The sequence below is a fragment of the Danio rerio genome, chromosome 13, assembly GCF_049306965.1.
Source record: "Danio rerio strain Tuebingen ecotype United States chromosome 13, GRCz12tu, whole genome shotgun sequence".
NCBI classification, from domain to species: Eukaryota; Metazoa; Chordata; class Actinopteri; order Cypriniformes; family Danionidae; genus Danio; species Danio rerio.
In genome coordinates this window covers 14,143,471-14,167,545 of record NC_133188.1, presented here as the reverse complement: position 1 = coordinate 14,167,545, position 24,075 = coordinate 14,143,471, and the positions used below count along the sequence as shown (strand labels likewise).

At 37.8% G+C, this 24,075-nt stretch overlaps 2 protein-coding genes across 9 annotated transcripts in view; one reads left to right on the top strand and one right to left on the bottom strand.

Annotated features, from left to right (window-relative positions):
- slc4a11 (solute carrier family 4 member 11) overlaps positions 1 to 13,628 on the bottom strand; it is a 176,500-nt gene extending 162,872 nt beyond the window's left edge. For 6 of the 8 annotated variants that reach the window (XM_068212856.1, XM_068212858.1, XM_068212859.1 and 3 more), the window contains exon 1: positions 3,835 to 4,104. In XM_068212856.1, the coding sequence (XP_068068957.1) occupies positions 3,835 to 3,895 (61 nt within the window). In that variant the 5' untranslated portion in view covers positions 3,896 to 4,104. Of the gene's footprint in view, positions 1 to 3,834; positions 4,105 to 4,386; positions 4,510 to 13,296 lie in introns of those variants that run through there. The other 2 variants (XM_073919600.1, XM_073919605.1) reach the window with 2 other exon arrangements.
- Positions 1,573 to 23,668, top strand: ky (kyphoscoliosis peptidase). Its single transcript, XM_021474278.3, has 8 exons — positions 1,573 to 1,644; positions 7,836 to 7,959; positions 9,707 to 10,269; positions 10,578 to 10,692; positions 13,277 to 13,394; positions 13,471 to 13,662; positions 16,388 to 16,578; positions 19,722 to 23,668. The coding sequence occupies exons 2-8, from the start codon at positions 7,863 to 7,865 to the stop codon at positions 21,044 to 21,046; spliced, it is 2,601 nt and encodes an 866-aa protein (XP_021329953.2). The 5' UTR covers positions 1,573 to 1,644; positions 7,836 to 7,862; the 3' UTR covers positions 21,047 to 23,668.
- The last annotated feature ends 407 nt before the right edge of the window (positions 23,669 to 24,075 follow it).

The following is a 24,075-nucleotide window of genomic DNA, read 5'->3' as shown; positions in this document are numbered from 1 at the left end:
TGCCCAGTTAGCGTGGTTTGTTTGGCATAAGTGAATCCAACAATCTCGCTCGGATCCGCGCCAAATAAATCGCTCAGAGATTGCTTGAAAGAGGTGGTCTCGGCTCAATTGAAACGAACTCTGGAGCGGATCAATTGTAATGAGAAAGCGATAAGATAAGAGCACGGTTATATCACAGTGTTTTATGAATATGTAATAGGCATACAGCTATTTGAAGTGAGAATTATGAGCAGCGAATGTCCTTCTAGTCGCAACCCAGTACTGGGAAACACCCATGCACTCTCATTCACACACACACACACTCACCTTTTTCACATGTCTTTAGACTGTGGGGGAAACCAGAGTACCCGAACCTTTTTTGCTGTGAGGCGACATTGCTAACCACTGAGCCACCATGCTAACAATATACATACATAATGAAATACAAAATATTAGAAAAAACATTTTCTAGCCAAGGATGACAAAAACGCCTTGTTGTGATAAGCGCCACCTCTTGTGTAGGCATAAATATGACATAGGGGATCATTCATTCTGTCTTTAGTATGAAAGTGCAATTTGTTGCTAGTTTGCCTTGCTTTAATCCATCACACTCAGTGTGAAAGGGCTTTCAGAGTTCTTGCAGAGTCCATACCTAGGTGGGTTGCCTGCATATTATTCAGGTGATCAAAATGTTTTGGCTCATCTGTATACATGATATTTCTGATATTCACCACCAAAGATAAAGTCTGAATTTTCATCCAAAGATCAAGATCATCAAAGATCATTTTAATACAAATTGCAGCATACAATTAGCAATTAAACAACAGCACTGATGAATAATTTACACTGAGATGCTTTAGATGAACTTCCTAAAATGAAAAAAAAAAAATAAAGGAATAAATAAATTAACTGAGTCACAGAGCAAAAAGGTCACAGGTTCAACTCCCAGCACGACCATTTTTGTATGAAGTTTGCATGTTCTCCTCATCTTCAAGTGGGTTTCCCCCAGGTGCTCCAGTTTCCCCCACAGTCCAAAGACATGCAATATTTAAGCAATATGGACAAATCAAAATTGGCTGTAACGTATGAGTGTGTGTGTGTGTGTGTGAATAGAAGAGTATGTGGGAGTTTCCCAGTGCTGGGTTGCAGCTGGAAGGGCATTCACAGCATAAAACATATGCCAGAGTAATTGGTGGTTCATTCCAATGTGGCCATCCTTGATAAATCAGGGACTAAGACGAAGGATGGTGAGTAAGTGAGTGAGTGAGTGAGTGAGTGAGTGAGTGATTGAAAGTCACAGAGTTTGCCTTTTAATTCACACTTACCCTGTCCTTGAAAATTAACTTTTTTATTCAGGGTCTCAGTCCACACTCCATTCACACTGCCTCCTAGAACTCTGAAACATTTAATGCCCGTCAAAAGCAAAATCCTTTTTTGCCAAAGTCGTATTGCTACAAGCCAATTTCAGTTGTAACACTGGACAACTTTGTTTCAGCTTTATTTAGTTTTCCTTGTTAAATCACTACATTCACCAGCTCTTTTTGGATCTGCTTCACACGCAAGCACCACTATTGCACTATTGTACAGTATCTCCAGGAAGAGCCAACAGTCAAGCTGAGTGAACAACAAAGGGTGGAGCTTCCTTCCCCAGGACCCTCACCTAATGTAAGTAATGCATCAGTGAGAGAGTATGTGTCTGTGTGAGTGCATGTGCACGTGCTTGTAAAAGAGCATGCCAGTGCATTCACAGTGAGAAAAAAAAAAAATATCATTGTATCCTACTTTGACATTCTAGAAACAACCTGTGGGATGTTACAGTGGAGCAGACTTTAATGTAGTTTGTCACAAGATTTATTGAATTCCAACCAGAGAGTGGAACAAATATTCAGTCACCTCACTCGCAGTGCTCTATGATCTCCAAGGACAGGTGAAATTGTGAGAGAAAGTATGTTATGTCTACATGTGAATCTAGGGAACTTTACAATTGTAGTTAGGTAAACAAGAATTCGAAATGGCACCACTGATGAGGTAAACCCCAATCCTCATCGGTATGCAATGATGCCTAGAAGAGCGGCTTTCTAAATGTTTTCTACTGATTAACAAACAGGGAATCCTCTTTGACCAGACAGCCTGATTTTTTTATTTAATTTAAGACTAAAAGTTGACAGATAAGAAGCATCTTTATTAGCAGTTCTTCCTTTCTTTATTACCCTAAGAGCATGAGTCTTGGAGGCTTATGTGTAGCTCTACTGTAGAGTGATCTATTGGGACACTCGTCTTTTCTTTGTTGTGTCATTCTTAGAAGGCAACAAAAAATACAGCTTAATCATGAATTATAACAAGTGAAGGTAATTATGCTGTTATATAATCTTTGTTCATTTAAATGTGTTAATACAACCAGAATTATTTATGATAAAAAATGAGCAGGTGGTAAGATGTGATTCCTAATTTTTACGATACCAATTTGTAATACAATTGAATACGTTTACCAACTGTTTTCTTAATTTTAATAAGTACAGGTCGGAATATAAAAAAAAAAAATCTCTGAGAATGTGGGTTTACTGGAACTATTAGGTATGAGTTTGAGCAAAATGTTAATATTTGCTTTATGCTATAAAGGTCTAATACCATTTACTCCAAATTTCAAATAAAAATATTGTCATTTAGGGCACTATATGTAATCCTGGACCATAAAATCAGTCTAATGCTGCAGCTGCACAGGCATCTTTTTGGAAATAGCATAAATACATTGTATTGGGACACACTTATAGATTTTTCTTTCAAGCTATAATAGATTTTTAAGTAAAAAAACTGTCAAGCAAAGATATTATTGCAAATTTCGTACTGTAAATATATCAAAACAATACATCAAGACATTTTTAATAGTGATTTTTCTCAGTATTGTGATTTGTTTAAACCCTCAGATTACAGATTTCCAAATAGTTGTATTTTGGCTAAATATTGTCATATACTAACAATCTAAAAATAAAGTTTTTTTGTTTGTTAAAATTATTTATTTAAAATATCTGAAACACATTTTTTTTATTTCTGGGGACAACCTAATTGCTTTATGTTTAATCCACTTGAATTTGCAAAAAATTATTTCATGTTGTCCCAACACTAATCAAGTGTGTGTATCCAGCATTTTTTACAGTATACATCATTGAAAAGATTATTAATTCAGGTAATTTATTATTTATTCAAGTACAGTGTCACATACACAATACATTTTTTAAATGTATGTTGTGAAGTTTAACATGATCTATATTTTTCATGGATAAGTAAGATCGACACGAGTTATCATTCATGCACCATGACTTTAGCCTTGAGCGAGTTTGTGACATGTGCTAGATAATGTAACTTTGATAAATACGTCTGGATTTCTGCAAAATGACACAGTTTTTCAAAATGTTAGGCTAACCAAATAGGTAATTTATTCCTTATGACTTTACGATATATTAATAAACGATAACACTATTAAGCACTACAATGAATATAAAACACATTATTGTTGATGTAGGTTACATACAATTTAAGCTGTAATGGCAACAGTAACGTTAGTAAACGTAAAACTATGGTTGTCATGTAAACAAGATGTTATGTTTGTTAACGTTGACAGTTTTTTTTTTTAAAACGTATTTTATTTAGGGACAGAAATGAGAATCAAATAGCTATGTCGTGTTTGTATTCGTGTTTGTTTGTATTCGTGTTTGTAATTTAGTTATACGAAAATCAACTGCCACGGTGACATAAAAGCATCTTTAGCAAACAAAATCACACGTGCATTTCATTAAATTTGTTTATTATAAACGTTATCATCTTTATCTTGTTGATTTAAAAAATATATATTCTTACCTTCAGCAAAACGGTTAACAGTCACTCCCCTCATGTCTTTCCCGTCTTTATCCGTCTTCATGATGTCTTTCAGTTTTGGTCCAGCTTCAATGTCTGAAATGACATTCAATGGAAAGTTTTCTAGGAGTAAGTTTACTTTTATACCAAAACTATCTGGTCAAGTTTGTCGTCTTTTCTTCGCAGTGTGACACACAGACAAGCATATTAGCGGTGCGCGCCACTGTTCCGCAGGTGTGCATGACAGTAGCCTACGAGCCGCGCGCACGAAGTGAACCACGCGAACAAGCTCAGACATCTGGACCAATCACACAGCAGGAAGCCACATCGCTTGGACAGCAAGGATGAGACCATTCATATCATTATGTGATCATTTTATGGTTAAAACTATGTTTTGTAATATTTCCGAAATATTCAGAACATTTGATTTATAACTAGCATGCGTTTAAACTAGTTCAATAGCTTCCCCGCTAGGGAGCGCGCACAGAACGCAACTCTTGGGCTTTCTGGGCAACTATTTTCTACATAGTTTGTTTGGTAGTGAAGATAGCATACTTTATTCTGAAATTTGAGTGCTTTTAGAGCTTTCGAGGAGGGCTCTATAGTACACAGTATGCTTTCAGTACTACTGATGCTTGAGTATCACAGAACTGGACATTTGTGTCTCTTATCTGATGCAACCAGTTCAGTCCGTGGAGCCTCTGCTAATGAGCTGATGAGTTGAATCAGGTGTAGCAGATAAGAGTGTAGCATTCACAGTGTGCAGTGCAGGTCGATGATTTTGAACCACTGGTGTGTCTTATATGTCCTGTCTACATAAGATATAAATTGGAGACAGAACATACAATACGGATCATGGCTGCTGCCATTTGGGCTTTTGTGTTTATCTAAGACAGAAATGGGGGAATTTTTAAGCAAGAAGCTTTTTTGAACACTGGAATGTGTCATATTTCATTTGACCAAAATGAAGTTTTCAATAATATTGAATAATAATATGATAATATGTTCTTTTATAGTTATTTTAAGTAAACATATATTTTTATATATTTATGGGTCAAAATTAAATAAAGATTATCTTACATGATATTTTCTATACGCTACTGTAAGTATATATATGTATACTATATATATATATACTATACTATATATATATATATATATATATATATATATATATATATATATATATATATATATATATATAGGTAATATGCATTATATATCTCTAAATCTATAATATTATATATTATATGTAAAATACTCTTCTGACTTTTTTTTCTGATTTTTTTTAAATCTAGGATCATACACAGTGCATCCGGAAAGTATTCATAGCGCTTCACTTATTTCAAATTTTGTTTTTATGTTACAGCCTTATTCTAAAATGGATTCAATTAATTTATTTTTTTTAAATTGTTGCAATTTAAAAAAAAAAAAAAACTGAGAAATCGCATGTATCTACATGTAGAAATCAAATATGAATTTACAGCCTTTGCTGTGAAGCTCTAAATTAAGCTAAGGTACATTCTGTTTCCACTGATCATTCTTGAGATGTTGAGATGGTTCAGCAGCTTAATTGGAGTTAAACAGTGGTAAATTCAGTTGATTAGACATGATTTGAAAAGGCATACACCTGTCTATATAAGGTCCTAGGGTTGACAGTGCATGTTAAAGCAAAAACCAAACATGAAGACAAAGGAATTGTCTGTGAACCTCCCAGACAGGATTGTCTCGAGACACAAGGCTGGGGAAGGTTACAGAAAAATGTCTGCTGCTCTGAAAGTTCCAATGAGCACAGTGGCCTCCATCATCCATAAGAGGATGTTTGGAACCACCAGGACACTTCCTAGAGCTTGTTGGCCATCTAACCTGAGTGATCGGGGGAGAAGGGATTTAGTCAGGAGAAACATTACATTACGTTTTGAGAAAACCAGGCCCTGCTCATCACCAAGCTAATACCATCCCCATACAGTGAAGCATGGTGGTGGCAGCATCATGCTGTGAGGATGTTTTTCTGCAGCAGAACCTGGAAGACTAGTCAGGATAGAGGGAAAGAGAAATGCAGCAATGTACAGAGACATCCTGAATCAAAACCTGCTTCAGAGTTCTCTTGAACTTAAACTGAGGCCACGGTTCATCTTCCAGCAAGACAATGACACTGTCCTTGATTGGTCCAGCCAGAACCCAGAACTAAATCCTATTGAATGTCTCTGGAGAAATCTGAAAATGGATGTACACCGTCGCTTCCCATCCAACCTGATAGAGCTGAAGAGATACGGAAAAGAGGAATGGGCAAAAATTCCTAAAGACAGGTGTGCCAAGCTTGTGGAATCATATTCAAAAAGACTTGAGGCTATAATTGCTGCCAAAGGTAACAAAGTATTGAGCAAAGGCTGTCAATACTTATGTACATGTGATTTTTCAGGCTTTTTATTTTTCATAATATTGCAACAATTTCAAAATCAAAGTAATTTCAGAATTTTTTTCACATTGTCATTATGGGGTATTGTGTGTAGAATTTTGGGGAAATAAATTATTTCCTAGAGATGGGTTGCGGCTGGAAGGGCATCTGCTGCGTAAACACTTGCTGGATAAGTTGGCGGTTCATTTCGCTGTGTCGACCCCGGATTAATAAAGGGACTAAGCCGACAAGAAAATGAATGAATGAATGAATAAATTAATTTAATTAATTATGGAATAAGGCTTTAACATCAAAAAAGTTCTACGAATACTTTCTGGATGCACTGTATACAGTATGCCAACTAAACATTTCACCTATATTTTACATTTTACTTTCACAACAGATATTTAAAAGAAGCAGATTTTTTACTTGCCTGTAATGTGTTTTATTTTTACAGGAATATTTCAGGATTTGTAAAGTTAACTGAAACATTTAAGTAATTTAAGGCCAAGTAAAGAAGATGTGATGAACAATAAAAAAGAAAACACAATTCATGTTGTCAAAATGCAAATTTATAGGGAGCATGGAATGTATTTTTCAGTTGTTTATCCCATTTTCCAGAGAAAAGTTTTTTCAATCAAGATACATTTTCTTGGATGGCAAAATTGAATGGAAGTTTTGATTCTTGTAAAACATTTGATTTGATTTTCAGTGCATGCAACATTTATTGCCATGACTTTAGGCTTTTACAACATACGATTTAAGACCCTTTCAAAGCCTTAAACTTTAAAGCTTAATGGGTGAATAAATTTGAAACCAATCTGTATATAAGCCAATGATAAAGACCATGTCGCCATCACCTCATGTCCTCATATTATCTACAAGGCCGCATGTATTTAGAAAAGTCCTCCGTATTATTGTGATGCAAACCAGAAACAGAAAAACGTTTGCAGTTTTATACAAAAAAGTAGGGTAGAACTCTGCAAATAAACACACAACTGTAGTCATTGCTGTTCTGGCACTCTGCCGATGGGTAATTGGTCAGGGGTAATTCAGCCGGCTAAAGGGGGTATGTAAGAAGACCCTTGAGGGCCCCCGACAGACTGTCTGACATGGATCCCAAGCCAATGAGGATGTTTTTGGAGGAAGGGTTTCTATGTATGGAAATAAAAACGGCTTTGTTTTCCTGCACATAGCGACAGTATCCACTAAAGTCAGCTACAATTTCAATATCAGCGATATTATTTATAAGAAGGACAGTGATTTGGTGGACAGGGTTAATGAGTTCAGGACCGGCACCGAAGGAGTTATGAATTATTGTGCTAAATTATTGTTGTTATAATTATGGGTGTGTGTTCTCCCCGCTTTGATTTTTATCCTAAGCAGACTAAACATCCACGCAAAGACTTTAATACCCTTAACAAGGTCAAGATTACGTTGTTTATGAATGTTTATTTGCTAATAAATTTATCAGTTACCAAGCGCGACCTTCTTCACCCTCTGTGCCAACATCAAATGCCCTTCTTTCCCCCCTCTCTTGTATCTTTGAGCTCATTGGTTGTCATGATAAGTCCAAGTGTATTTTTAGCACGCTATCCTTTCATAGGGCTGGACACAGGGAGAAAATAGATATATGCAGACCCCTGCAACGGAAAACAAAACTTGGGTAAAACGTCCACCACGAACACCCCTAAAAATTCCGGAAGGGATGAGTTTCACAACTGCAAAAGGTAGGATGTTCCATCCAATTTCATTCTGCAATTATTAAAAATAGTTTTAAGTATGTACTATATAACTAGATGGTACTTTCTGGATTTAAAGAGATCACCCACAAAATTGAAATATAGTGCCAATTTCAATGCATTTTCATGCAGCCATGAAAATGGAAGATAACTTGACACTACAGTTCTTGGTGTTTCATGAAATGTAACTTTGATCTGAGAGCAAAATAATCATGTACAGGCAAAACAAAACCACTATTTCACACTTAGATATTGCTTGACACTATTAGCAGGTTTGGCAGGCTGTCCCAGGAGAGAACCCTGAGCTCAGAGATAATTGAGCCCAGGGCTCCCGCCTTGTCAATTACTATGTAAGGGTGTCTGACATCAGGTAGGTCTCGAGAGCTCCCCCTGGTAAAAGGAGAAAAAGGAGGAGATGGGGTGGAGGGTGGGCGGGGTGAGTGGGGGAGTGGGGGGTCTTCCAAAACGAAGATAAGACAGTAATATGAAATCGGTCTATTTATCGTAGGCTTGGATTAATCTGATTGGATTATTGCTGATTACAGATGAGAGACCAGCTGCAATCAATCATATCATGTACTCCTCTCTAAATTAGTTAAATCTTCAGTAGCTAGGCCCACATAGAATCTGTGTGCAGATTTCAGCAGATTTCCAGCCCATCATTGATTCTATTTATTTACTTGTGTTAAATTTAATTTATACAGTTTTTAAATAAATTTCCGAAATATTATTGACTAATATTAAAATGTTTATTTGATTATTTACACTAGTTTGCAAAGTAATATTTTCTGTATTTTAGTAGGTACATCATACTGTATAAGAGACTTGCTTTGTTTGCCAAATAAGTGGATCTAATTGGATTTGCCTTTTATTTTATTTCATATATTAAGTTTTTAGTTACGATTCTCCCGAAATCATTCTGCATAAATCCAGAGATTTTTTACAAAATTTTGCACAGAAATAGGAAAAATTGTTCGCAGATTCTGTCTGGCCCTACTGCTGATACATTGCAATCTCATGACACAAAACTGCAAAAAATTTAACAATATTTATAAAATTGATTAGGTCGCCTACATTTATGATGAGTAGCAACAAGTAATAAATTAGTTTTATCAGTATTTGTCTTTTAGACTCTTAAAGTACTAATAGCCTTGACTAGCATTTTATAAATCACTTTGAACTACCCTGCAGGCACAGGATGTCAACATGACGTCATATTGACGTTGTACCCCAATATCGTAGGGACATTGTATTTTGTTTGGAAATGAAAATTGGGTTGACGTCAGAACCCAACGTCAGGCAGACATCAATGTCCAACCTAAAATCAACCAAATATCAACGTCTAATTTTGTTACACCTTGAAGTTGTGTGTACATTACAGCTATAACATTTATCAGACGTTGGATTTTGGTCACTTTCCAACACAACCTAAAATCAACCAAATATCAACGTAATTTGACATCGTTATTGGACGTCAAAATAATGTTGTCCTTAGACGCTGGCTAGACATTGAATTTTGGTCAGCTGATGTCATGACCTAAATCTAACCTAATATTAATGTCTTTTGATGTTGTGTATCTGCAGGGTAGTTACATCTAAAAAAAAAATTTTCCTGATGAAATTTTTTTTTAAATGGGCCGAGGGTAGATAAAATAAGATCAGTTATTGGATCAACTCTCCAATTAAAATAATGTCATAAATTATTTTTTTTTTACTTTCATCTGCACTGATGAAGTTGAAACTGCTCAACAAACAGAAAACAGCCACCAATCAGAAGAAGCAGGCTCAAACAATGACACGAAGAAACAACATTTTGATTTGAAAATTGAAAACGGTGTGCTGAAATCGAAACTTCAAAATGTATCTGGCAGCCAAAAAACTGATATGGATGTCAAAGTCTGTCTGACTATTAAGAGCCACCAAGGAAGTTCACAGTCAGTGGAGCGGCATGACCCGAAGCCCTTAAAAAACGAATCGATACAAGAAAATGCGGCTTCACATAAGGCTCTGTGTGAGAACTATGATGGGAAGTTATGCGAGGAACAGCGACCGAGCACAAAGCGGCAACTGTCCGCTGAGAGTGCGGCAAAATCAGTGAGCGTAAGAAAGAGAAGCACTGTGAAAAAGAGCCAAGAGGAGATTGTGAAACCCCCCTCAGTTGCCAGCCCTGGCATGCAGAGCGGGAGACCTTATCTACCTGCAGTCTCCACCTCTCAGAGGAAACCCAGAAAAGTGCTCTTCACAAGGACTGATGTTTTCAACAAAGTAGATGCATTCTCCATGCAGAAAGGAAGAGAGGTAATTGACAACAAACATTGTGCACTCTGTGCTAACACCATGATTGAGGACCTTAATCATAACTAGTATATTAGCATCTACACCAGCAGATGATAACACTTTTTATTTTGTTATTTACTTTTAGAAACACTACAGTTTGTCATCCACTATTTAAAGTCTCTTAATATTTTTATCTTTCATCAGCTGAATCAGTTTAATCCAACAATATTACTCAGTGCCATTTTCATTATAGTTAAATAGTAATTTTATAGTTGTAGTTAAAATCTTTGGTGTGAACAGGGCTTTAGTAATGAATATGTGCTTTTCAGTTGAGGGAGAAGGAAGAATTTGATGCCCAGAAGATTGCTCATGCAGTCACGGAAGTGGCCAGAAATGAAGTGGAAAAACTCAGGGCCATATGGATCTGGCTGTGTCATAATATTGGTAATTCCACATGCATAAATTCATAATGCACTGTAAAGTTTTATTCTATTTTCATTTAAAAATAAAGGTAAAACTATACTTCTTGTTTTTATAAGAAATCTCAATTTTTATCCAGTGTTACTAGCCCTTCATTTGTAATTCTTAAATATAGCAGCTATTTTTGAGTTTGAAAATTACTAGTAGAAAAATATTTTCCACACATATTTTCAATGTTTTCTATTTGAGTACACATACTCCTTAAAGGGGTCAAGAAATGCAATTTATTTAATACATTAAGTTCATGTAAAACTTAAGCAAGATTTGTATACCAATATTCCATCTTTTATATTCATTTATCAAGTTGACTTAAAAGTGAACAAACAAACCGATGTGAACAAACATCTTACTGATAAATCTGGAACTTTGCAAAAAAAAAGTTCACACAATTTTCCCTAATGTTACACATTATCTACTGTGGATGTGATGACATGACACAGGCTGTGTCTGTAACAGTTTAAAAAATAGTAAACGTTTCATTTTTACAGCAACACATCTGTTATTGACAAGATGATGGGACCATAAAGAAAGCAATGCAAAGATCATGATTTTCCACAAATTGGCGCTGCAAAATATCTTGCATACTCTGAGGCAACTCTATAATTATGTTGGTCCAAAGTTTGCATATCTCTCGTATTATTCACTTTCTACATGTGTGAACCTGTGGGCCCAAAGTCTTAATCTTGAAACATGATTATTTGTTGCACTATGTTGTCACACTGAGGCAAATTTAGAGTATTTTGAACCTTTAACATTAATGAAAACAGGCAGAAATTAATATCAATCTCTGCATTAACATATTATTTTTTAAAGTTTTTTTGTTGTCCTTGTATTCCTGAAAAATTACATTATGACATGACACTGCATACAGTGCATTAAACACTAAGTAGTGTAGTCTACATGTTTGTTGCTTCATCACAAACATACACAGTTAATTTTACAATACACATGTTAATACATACATATTTTTAAAATACATTTTAAAAGACCCCTTATGGCTCTTTGAGGTGTAAACACTGCTGTAAACACTCTGTGACCATACATCTGCTTCATAAAACTGCTCCTTTTTAGGCTCCCTAATTCTCATGGCCCGATTACTGGCTCTTGAATAGTAAACAAAAAGATCCTCAAAAGCTAAACATCATGCAAAGATCCAAAGAAATTCAAAAACAAATAAAAAAGAAGTTAATTGAGATCTACCAGTCTGGAAAAAGTTAGAAAGCTTTAGGACTGCAGCGATCCACAGTAAGATCCATCTACAAATGGCAAAAACATGGAACAGGAGTGGCCAGCCGAGCACAATTACCTTAGTTAAGGTTAGTGTGCATGACTGCACCATAAGAAGGAGACTGGGCAAAAATAGTTTAAGTTCCATGACGAAAACCATTGCTGAGAAAAATGAACATCAAGGCTCATCCCAGATTTGCCAAACATCTTGATGATCCCCCAGTCTTTCTGGAAAATATTTTGTGGACTACTGACAAGGCAAAAGTTGACATTTTTTTGAAGGTTTGTGCCCTTTTATGTGTGGCGTAAAAGGTTAATCTGCATTTCAGAACAAGAACATCACACAAACAGTTAAATGTGGTGATGGTGGTAGTGTGATGGTCTGGGCTTGTTTAGCTGCTTCAGGACCTGGAAGATTCGCTGTGATAAATAGAACCATAAATTCAGCTGTGTTCCAAAATATCCTGAAGAAGAATATCAGACCATCTGTTAGTGACCTCAAGCTGAAGCAAATTTGAGTTCTGTAGCAGTACAAGGATCCAAAGCACATCAGAAAATCTACTTCTGAATTGCTGAAGAAAAACCAAATGAAGACTTTGGAGTGGCCTAGTCAAAGTAATGTCCTGGATCCAATTGAGATGCTGTGGAATGATCATAAAAATACAATTCCTGCTTGAAAACCCTGCAATGTTTTAGAATTACAACAATGGGAACTGAAAATGCTTGATTGCAGCTGTTGCTGCTAAGAGTGGCCAGTTATTAGATTTAGGGCCAAACATTTTTTCACACAGAGCTATGTAGTTCTGTGTTTTTATCCCATAAAAATAATAACCCTCGATTCAAAACTGCAACTACTTGTGTTATACTTAACTAATATTTAAATTTGTCTGAGGATCTGAAACATTAAAGTGTGACAAAAATAAGAAATTAGTAAGGGTGTAAACACTTTTCTACACCACTGTACTGCACAATATATCCAGATGTTCATTCAATGGGACCATTAAAATCTGCTAACACTTTATTTTAATGGTCCCTTAAGAGCTTATTCCACTTCCCCTAACCATAACCTTACTGTCTGCTAATACCCTACTTTTACTTTAATTCTATTTATTTAACATGTTTTTATTTAATATGTAGTTGCAAAGTTATCATAGTCAGATCAATGTCTAAATTTGATTATTAAAACATAGTGTATAGGAAACCATATTGGTAAATTGTTTTAATAAAGACTATTAAAACTTTGTCAAAAGATCAAGAAAATCCATGACCCTGTAAATGTATTTCCTGTTTAAAAAATGTTTTCTTGTGTTTCCATGTGTAGAGTACGATATAGAGGGATACCTTGGTCTTTCTCAGAAGATTTGTTCTTTAGATGAAGTCATCAGGAATGGAAAAGGTGTATGTAGTGGTTACTCCAATCTCTGTGTGGAAATGTGCAGGTAAATGACCAGCGGTATTTAGAAACACACATCATGCCAGAAGAATGTGGCTCTGAACTTTCCCTTTTTTCTCTAGGGAGGTGGGCATTGAGTGCGTGGAAGTAAGCGGGTACAGCAAAGGTATCGGATACCAGGCCAGGCACAGTTTAGCTGAGGAGTGTTCTGATCATGAGTGGAATGCTGTCTTCATAGACGGTCAGTGGTGGCTGCTTGACGCTTGCTGGGGTGCTGGCACTGTGGATATGAAAAGCAAAACATTTGTAAAGAGGTCAGGCTCCCCGGAGTGTCAGTTATGCATTTCATACGATACAGACATACCACATACATTATGACTTGACAAATCATGTGTTGTTTTTACATACAGTTATAGCTAGTAGTGCCTATGACATTTTTTTTTAAAATCAACATTAAGAAAATATATTTTTTGATAAGTTTGTTATGTTGTGATTCATCTTGGATCTCACTGTTTTGATTAAGCAGACAGAATTACTGGTCACTTTATTAGGTACATCTTGATAGCACTGAATCGCCCCCTATACCCTTATATAGTGCAGGAGTAGCTATTTCTAGTGGTCTCCGAAACCATAACGGACACCCTGAAGTGCACTCAACCAATCTTACAATGCACTTCAATAATGAGTAAACAAATGTACACTTAACAGCTAGAAAATCCCCATAATGCAATGCAAGAGTTTCCACAGTGGAATCTTATTGGTGTAAGTTTCAAAATCAAGTATTATTTAATTAAAGTAACATTTGTATACATGACAGAAATCAAAATACTGTTCCATTACTACATTACACTGTTCCATTACTAGACAGCTCTATAAGTGTTAAATAACTAATTAAAGGGTCTGCCCAAGAGGTTTTAAAATCTAATCTGTCTGATGGTTTTATTAACCAGCAAAGCACAAATAAAACTGCATGCCTTCCAGTGCAATGAGTACTCAAACTCAATCACTCATTTTCATTCACTTCCTTAAGTGGAGTATATAACTAGACTAGAGAATAGCAAATGCAGGTATAGGCAAGTAGGTATCACTGCAGCCCGGAGACCTCCAAGTAGGAGGAATTACACTGCAAGCAAGTTGGGTTTAGGTGGTGTAGGTTTAGCAGATATTAATAAAACACATCAGGTTACTGTAAAGTTGGGTTTGAGGTTTGGGTAGGTGTAGACCATAATAAAATAACATCAGCTTACTATAATTTTGGGTTTAGGGTCGGGGTAGATGTAGACTAATAAAACACATCAGGTTACTGTAAGGTTGGGTTTAGGGTTGAGGTAGGTGTAGACCTTAATAAAAACACATCAGGTTACTGTAAGGTTGGGTTTAGGGTTGAGGTAGGTGTAGACCTTAATAAAAACACATCAGGTTACTGTAAGGTTGGGTTTAGGGTAGGGGTAGGTGTAGACCTTAATAAAACACATCAGGTTACTGTGAGGTTGGGTTTGAGGTTTAGGTAGGTGTAGAACTTAATAAAGCACATCAGGTTACTGTGAGGTTGGGTTTAGGGTTAAGGTAGGTGTAGACCTTAATAAAGCACATCAGGTTACTGTGAGGTTGGGTTTAGGGTTGGGATATGCCAACTTCATGCCTGCCGTACGCACATTTCTTGTGTGTATCTGTTTTATTTTCATTGGCGACTCCTAGAGGCAGTTGTGTTAAATTGCATTCTACAAAGTGTCTTAGAGCCGTGCAATGGCAGCTGTATGAGACAGGTTCATCCGCATGTCTAGCAGGTATATAAGGTTTCCATACAATGCAGTTGACTAGCGAAACATCAAAGCGCAATTTGCAGCAGTCGCCGTTTTTCCCAATGTAATCAGAGCGATCTACTGCACACACATTGCTATTAAGGCACTATTTGAAGATGAATTTGCAAACGTGAATCAGAAACGTTTCTATTCAATAAATGTGCAAATAAAAATGATGCACAGACTTATTAATGATTTCTACTTGTCTTCCTCGTGATGAAGAGTATAGGAAAAATCTAATATGTAGCCGGGGGGAAAAAGAATGTTCATCAGATGCTGGATTCGAACAGAGTTCATGATCGAACATATCAAAACATGTTGCCATGCGTTTTACGAGCTACGCCACTCACGCTGTTAAGGATGCTTTAAAATTTTACACTTTTACATCGCACTATTTTTTGTTTTATCTACTCAGTGCGATGTTCAGACCCAACTGTGTTAACCGCATCAGCTAAACTCTCCCACTCTATTTTTTTCTTTTGTTATTAAATTCCGGAGAACAAACTTGCAAATAACAATTTTTCTCCGGTCTACCTCCTACAGCAGCACCTCCTATTTACATTCTGTTTAAAGTTTCTCTTTTTGCTTGCTTTTGCCATTGCTTTTTTGTTGGGTTTTGCCAAAGTAGAGTCATTAGCATATTCATACGGGGGAGGAGGCAGGGAGGGGTTTTGCGCTCGCGCATGTTTTACATTCATTCGGATGTACAAAAAGAATATGCGTGTGATTCGGCGTACGCAGTGTTTCATACATTTGAATTTTTTACTGCGTATGCACATTTACAGGTTTGTGCGTACGCAATGTTTTAGTATGATTTCAACGCAAGTCTTCGTACATGAGGCTCCAGGTTACTGTTAGTTTGGGTTTAGGGTTGGGGTAGGTGTAAAAATTCTTAAATTACAATATCGGACTCCAGGTCATGCACAAGATAGGTGTGTACAGCCCACTTGGAGCTCAAAGGCCCACCCACTTGGAGCTCAAGTCCTACCCACTTGGAGCTGACTGCGACCTCCGTTTATACCTTTGTCGGTATAGGGGGTGATTTCGGATACAATGTGTACCACCTAGATTCTTAAAGTTGCATTAAAAAGGTGTACCTAATAAAGTAGGCATCATCTTTCTCTATAGGGAAATTTGACAAAACAATATTGAGTGATATTAAGTGCAATGCTGCACTAAATGGAAAGGATAAATCAATACAATTCCACTATAATAATGTCTGGTTTCTTTTGTTCAGGTATGATGACTTTTATTTCCTGACTGAACCCAGTGAATTCATAAACTCTCATTTCCCTGATGACCAAACCTGGCAACTGCTTACCACACCCATCTCCATACAAGAGTTTGAAATGAGACCCTTGAGGACATCAGCATTTTATCAGTTGGGACTGACCCTCATACATCCCAAGCAGTATAAGACAATCACAGGTGTACATATGCACACAAAACATACACTATTAACGTAAATATGCTCATGCAAAACAAAACATAGCACAAACACAAAAGGGAGATTAGTGAAGCAAACACAATGTCTGTCACACTGTAATGAGATCATAGGAGGCGACTGGCTTCAGCTTGTGTCGAGAAACTCTGAGAAAACAGATTAGAACGTTTGCTGCAGAGATTAGGCCGTCGCATAAGAAAAAAGTTATTGTAATTGAAACTTCTTGAAGAATATCTAAAGCATGCATTGCAGAAAATGCAGGCAAAAGCATTAGGAAAGTGCAAGCATTTAGGGAGGCAAGAAAACAGCTTGACAAAGGCTCAGCTGGTAACTTCTGGGCACTAAATGGCTCCATACGCACTGAAGGCTAAATGTGGTTTCACCCCTGGGTCTTGAGATGACAAAATGTGAAAATTAAGCAGCGAGAGTCTAAGCGAGACACATTTATCTAATATGCTAAGCCAGCTGGTTGGAACTGTGTGTGTAAATCTCACTCCTCACTCAAGAGGAATACTAGCGTGGTGTTTAGCACACTCATTAGTGCAGCCGCCTGTATTGCCAGAAATGCTGGTTTGAATCCCAGTTAAGATGGGGCAAGAAGAATTGAAGAAGTTATATAAGCGCTGTGAGCCAGATGGCAGTGAGGTTTAGGTGGATAAGTGTGATAGAGAGCAGCTAGCAGGAGCTGTACAAAGAAATCCTCACTCATTTGGCTTCAAGAGCTGTACTACCAATTAACACTCGAGGCTGCAGCCTTTAGCATCTTTTCTGGTGCACCTGTCTACCACAACACTGGTTTGAATCATGCTTAGAACAAGATGAAGAAAACCAGAGTTACAAAAAAAAAAAAGCCCCACACACATTACAATTATAGAAGTACGAAGCAGTATATACCAGAGCAGTGGGCCGCCCAGGGAGCAGTTTCGGGTTTGGCGCCTTGCTTAAACTTGGTTTTCAAGTTTATCTCTAACGTTTAGGCAACATCTGCGTCTAAAGAGAAATGTAAATGTGATGTTGTAGAGCAAGGGTAACCACACTCTATCCAGCCAATTTTAGCTCCATTTCTAATCAAACACACCTGAACAAGCTTATTAATGTCTTACTACAGTAGGAATACTTGAAGCTTCCAGGCAGGTGTGTGTCGAGGCAAGTTGGAGCTAAATTATAAAAAGACACTGGCCCTCCAGGACCACTACTCAACAACATCAACTTCACAGTTTTCTTGCACCTTGCGTCATATACTAAACACACACACACACACACACACACACACACACACACACACACACACACACACACACATAAACTCTAAAGCAGTGGTTCTCAAACTTTTCATCAAGTACCACCTCAGAAAAAAAATGGTCTCTCCAAGTACCACCAAAAATGAGCAGTATTGAAATACAGTAGCCTAGTAGGCCCAGTAAAGCAGCTACAACTCTGCACAGTTAAAACAACGTGGCAAATTACCTCAGAAATATAGGCTATATTCATAAATGTCATATGCATAATTTTTGAGAAATTTTTAAATGTGTGTAGCATGTACGTGACATATTTCATTTCTCCTCGTACCACTAGAAAGAAGCCTGCGTACCACTAGTGGTACACGTACCACAGTTTTAAATCCACTGCTCTAAAGCATAGAATTACGGACGTGAAATGTGATGATGCACATGTACTCTTCAAAATCCTTCATTCCAAGCTGCCCTTAGAAATGAACAGTTTAAAACACTTTGGTTCAAAATGCAGGTGGCCTCAATATGTTGACTGTTTCTACCCTTTCGGTAGCAGACTTACCCTGTTTTGGAGCATAATGTCATTCCAATAGCAATAATCAACAATCTAGAGTTATAAAAAAGATTTAGGTTATGTAAAAGTCGTATGACTTTGGGGTGCAGACTAAAAAAATGCTGTTTGATATGTAAGCTTGTTTTGACCATAGCCACCCATAGCCACAAAATTAGATTACACCTCTTTTTGTGACCAATCACGTTGTCAAGTTTGATATTTTTTTAAGAATTAAAGCTTTCTCCAGTGATAAAATCATTATTATATTTTCTGTCTTACTCTAGTAAAGGTATTTGATGGTGTAATCCACAGTTTATGAATGAGAAACAGCTAACATTTTGCACTCTGCCAAATCCAACTCTGCATTGCCATGCATGTGCTTCCAATTGTGAACTTGTAAAATGCTTGTCAGACAGAGTGTGCATCAAAAGCGTTCTGATTTGCAAAACAAAGAATCTTGACAGTGGCCCGTGGCTACTTTTTATTTTACTGTTCACAGAGATAAGAGCTGTCAAAGTGATTGTCATGATATCTCATTTATTTCAATAATACAGTATCGTTAGGAGTTTAGGATACATTTTCACACATATCATGTGCAATAGCACCAATATAGCCTTATACTAAGGGTCCCCAAGCATGCACCAGGATGGTCTCTGGAGTTTTAGCTTTACCATAGTTACACACAATTGAAAAAAGTTCATCAGTTTTAGGCAAGATCATCAGTTTTAGGCAACTGTTCATAGTTGGAGGTAAACGTTGACTCTCCAGAAACAATCCCACATTCATTGTGATGACAGTAATTTGTAGTGGTCCAAATTAAGCACACATTCAATCCCAAAATGAACTACAATAATGTGTGTACAACAGATAAACTGCATACACTCAGCAGCTAGAGAATAATTAATAACAAGTACACTGTCAAAATCATTTAAATCTTACTATGAAACAACAAGTAATCTCACTCAAATGAGAAGGACTATCCATATTCACTCAGCGATTTTAATTTACTCTTTGATCCCTTAATATTAGTCAGGTAATGTGGAAAAATTTGGAATTTTGGATACATAATTTATATGGGAAAACTGTTAACAGCATTTGTTCACAGGACTTTAACAAACACATCTATGACATCTGATACTGGCATGCTTACACCAGACAAGTAACGGATCCATAATCCTTGTTAACACTTATATGGTTATTACAATGTCCACCCTTATGATTTCACTCATAATAATCACTTCCTTACTTCCATGTGGTTGTCACTGCCAACATTTTCCACTATGAACACATGCACAGTATCACTGCAACAGTTTGTAAATGTGTCCAAATTTGTTTTCCACAGAGGATGGGGAAGCAATTGTGTCAGTGAGCTCCTCTAGACTGTTGACCTTTTCGTATGAGATGAGGCAGCATGATCCCCAGACAGGAGCTCTAAAGCAGGAGGAGGTTGACAGCTCCTGTGGTCTCCTGTCAGTAACTCATCAAGGAATGAAGCTGCGATTACTGCCCTCAGAGCCCGGAACCTACGAGGTCAAGCTGTTTGCCCGACGAGAGGGTGAACCTGGTGCTCTGCGGTGGGTTTGTTCTCTTGAACTGGAGTGCCCAAGTGTCCAAAAGAGGCAGCCTCTGCCTGATAACCCCTACTTGAACTGGGGCTTAGCTGCGGGGGCGTCAGCACTAGGTGTCAAGACTTGCAGTGTCGCAGGAGAACAGGCTGTGGAGGTTGCTGATGATGGAGAGTGCAAGGTGATCCTAAACACATCACGACCTCTGATGATGGTGTGTGAGCTCGCACACAATGAGCTTAACGCCACTGCATCCAAGCGCTGCATTGCAATGCAGATAGCAAAAGAGCAGCTGGTGTGCAACGTCATGTGCCCGTACAAAGGATTTTACCGGCTGTCCATGTTCGTGCAGGATTATGACAGTGGAGGTGGGACTTTTCAAAACGCCGGGAATTTCTTGCTGCACCGTCAATGCCAAGGAATGAATCCAAATTCGCTGTATCCTCCAGATCTCAGCCTGTGGTGTGGTTCTGGGATTCGTACTCAAGAAGCAGGCTTGTCACATTTCAGCCACACAGGTGCAATAGTAAATGCACCCCAAGGCCGCTGCAACATCACCTTCCACTCCACCTCACCAGAGCTGCAAATACATGCAGTCCTCTGTGCTGAGCTTCACGAGGAGGCTGACTTTCCTCTGTCCCGATATGTACTCCTAACATTTAATGACACAAAGATAACTGTGAGCGTCTGTGCGCCCAGAGCGGGAGTTTACCGCCTTGGTCTTTATGGGCGCAAACCACCTCAGCAAGACTATAAGCCACTGTGTGACTTTGTAATCAGGAGTGTGTGTGAAAAACATGGAGATCCATTTCCCTGTGTGTATTCAGGATGGGGAAGAGGGTGCGTGCTACTGGAGCCCCGCACAGGTGTGCTGGCCCCACAAAGTTCAGTCAGTTTTCGCGTACGGGTACCAGGTGCACAAAGAGTGTGTGTTGTCGGAGAAAAACGAACGGATCTGAAGATGAATAAGAGCAGAGTTTGGGAAGGTGAGGCAGTCACCGGAAATGCCTCAGTTCTCAAACTCGCATCTGTCGCTAAAGAAAGCAGTGACATGCAGGTTCTCATGACCTTTGATGTCCTTAACCTGGAGAATGAATTGTGAATAGAACAGAGAGGAAAAATGAGCTATGGTCACACTGCAGTTCAATGTCACACTTTTTTTGTTGGGCTGTAACGTTCTTAAAGTGTGAAGATAACGTTTGCTACTTCGATTAGTCTTCTTAAAGTTAGTAAAAAAAAAATTCCTGGTAATTTAGAATATTGTATGGACTACATATCAGCACGCTTATGAAATCAATTATGAATCATATTTTAGCAGCACTGAAAATGGACGCTTTGGGTTGTAGTGTGAACAAAGGCCAAAATATGGTAAGAACAGGCTGAAAGCTTATGCTAGATACATCTCAAGGTCAAAGTGTGATCATGTCCACTTAAATATTTTAAATAAGCTGTTTCTTAATGACATTTTTGTCACTGTATGTGTGTGTGTGTGTGTGAACGCTACATTAGCATGGCAGCACAAAGTCTGTAACCACAAATGTCTTGTTAGGCAAAAGGTACTCTGGTCTGTCTCTGGTGTGCAACATAAGTCACTCACAATTATTGTTCATCCTGTATCACATCCCTGGCAGTGATCAAAAGCAAGGTTATGACCTTCACCATGAACTGCCATGTTTAAAGACACGTAGCATTTTTGCTGCTCGAACATGATTGCCTACGACAACAGCAAGTTTATGAGTTGGATTCCCAGAAAATATAGGCATTTACTAGCTTAAATGCAAAATAAATCACTTTGGATAATTGTAAATGAAGAATCCTAATCAATTTGTGGTACAAAGATATGTAAAGAATTAAAAACCATGTTAAACAAAGAGAAGCATCTCTTTTATATACAGGGTCGGCCATTTATATGGAGACACCTTAATAAAATGGGAGTGGCTAGTGATATTAACATCTTGCTTGTGGCACATTAGTATATGTGAGGGGGCACACATTTCAAGATGGGTGGTGACAATGGTGGCCATTTTGAAGTTGGCCATCTTGGATATAACTTTTGTTTTTTCAATAGTGAGAGGGTCATCTGACACATCAAACTTACTGGGAATTTCACAAGAGAAACAATGGTGTGCTTGGTTTTAAAGTAACTTTATTTTTTCATGAGTTATTTACAAGTTTCTGACCACCTATAAAATGTGTTCAATGTGTTGGATTGTCAATGCAACCCTCTTCTCCCACTCTTCACACACTGCAGGAGAAATGCCAGCACAGGCTTCCAGTATCCATAGTTTCAGGTGCTGCACATCTTGTATCTTCACACCATAAACAATTGCCTTCAGATGAACCCAAAGATAAAAGTCTAAGGGGGTCAGATCAGGAGACCTTTGGGGCCATTCAACTGGCCCACGATGACCAATCCACTTTTCAGGAAACTGTTAATCTAGGAATGCTCGGACCTGCTGGAAAAACTCAGGCAACGTGCCAGCTTTAGTGCATAAAGAGGGAAACACATCATCATGTAGCAATTTCAAATATTCAGTGGCCTTGAGGTTTCCATTGATGAAGAATGGCCCCACTATCTTTGTTATCTATGGTGTGAAGATACAAGATGTGCAGCACCTGAAACTACGGAAACTGGAAGCCTGTGCTGGCATTTCTCCTGCGATGTTGCTATCAGTGTGTGAAGAGTGGGAGAAGAGGGTTGCATTGACAATCCAACACAATAGGCAGCACATTGAACACATTTTATAAGTGGCCAGAAACTTGTAAATAAAAGAATAAAGGTACGTTAAAACCACACCATTGTTTTTCTTGCGAAATTTCCAATAAGTTTGATGTGTCAAATGACCCTCTTCCTATTGAAAAAAACAAAAGTTGGATCCAAGATGGCCGCCTTTAAAATAGCCACCACCCATCTTGAAAAGTTTGCCCTAATGTGCCACAAACAGGACGTTAATATCACCAACTATTACCATTTTATTAAGGTGTATCCATATAAATGGCCCACCCTGTATATGTAATATTCCACATGCAGGCTGCCTGGATCATGCACCGAGTGTCAAAATCTCTTAACCCCACTACGAGAAGCCATTGAAAACAAACAGATCTTAGTAGATTTTACATGATGCAGTCATAACAAGCAGTGCATCAGAAATAAAACCTTGAACTCGTCCCACTAGCCAGTGAGAAACAATGGCTGCTATGTGTACAGAGGGTGGGTACTGTCTCCAGGGAGAGATGAAGGGAGCCTGATGTCAGTTGAAAGAAATGTGGGTATTGTATCTGCAAGAGGGTGAGCATATTGTTTCGGACCCATGTAGAAGCCAAGCACATATATTTGTGTTTTGATCCTCAGGGTGCATTACAGTAGTCACGGCAGGTCCGATATGAGAATTTTGTAAGGTGGGCTGGGCAGGGACCCAAAGTGAAGGCCAGGAAAAGGATGTGTGGGGTAGGCTTCGATTTGACAGACAAAACAGTACTCGATTACATATTACTGATACACATACAAAGTTATAAATAGCCTCTGTTGTTGCAGGCCCCTGAGATTAGTGTTTAAGCTGGGCTTGGCATCCTAAAAGATGTTATCACCATGTGACAAATCCACTGCTCAGTTGATAACCTTACACATACAAGCACACTTCTCTTCGAGGCTGTTTTTGTCTGAAGATGTTTGTTGCCAGCATGTTTGACTGAATAGACTGACAATAAAAAAAGTAAGCCACCAACAGAAGTAGCTTATAAATATTTTATTGTGTTACTTTGTCATAAATACAACATATATATATATTAGAAAAAAGCATCAGTCACAGGAGAAAACACGAGTTACAGTAGTTTTGTGCAAACAACACTCAAATTTAGAATTTTCACAAACTTTTGTTTAACGCCTTCAAACAAACAAAAGATACTAAAAGAAAAGTGATTTAAGAACTTTTGGCACTTTCAAGTAGAATCATCTGAAATCTTGTTCAGTTAAGAAGATATCAAAGATATCATGAACTCCGAGCACTGGATATTCTGAAGCTGAGGTAAAAACTGGGGAATCTACACCAATTCCACATTTTCCCTCTGAGTCAAAAAGGTCCAACGATTCCCCATAACTCCAAGCAAAGACCTTATGGGTGCATCTTTAGC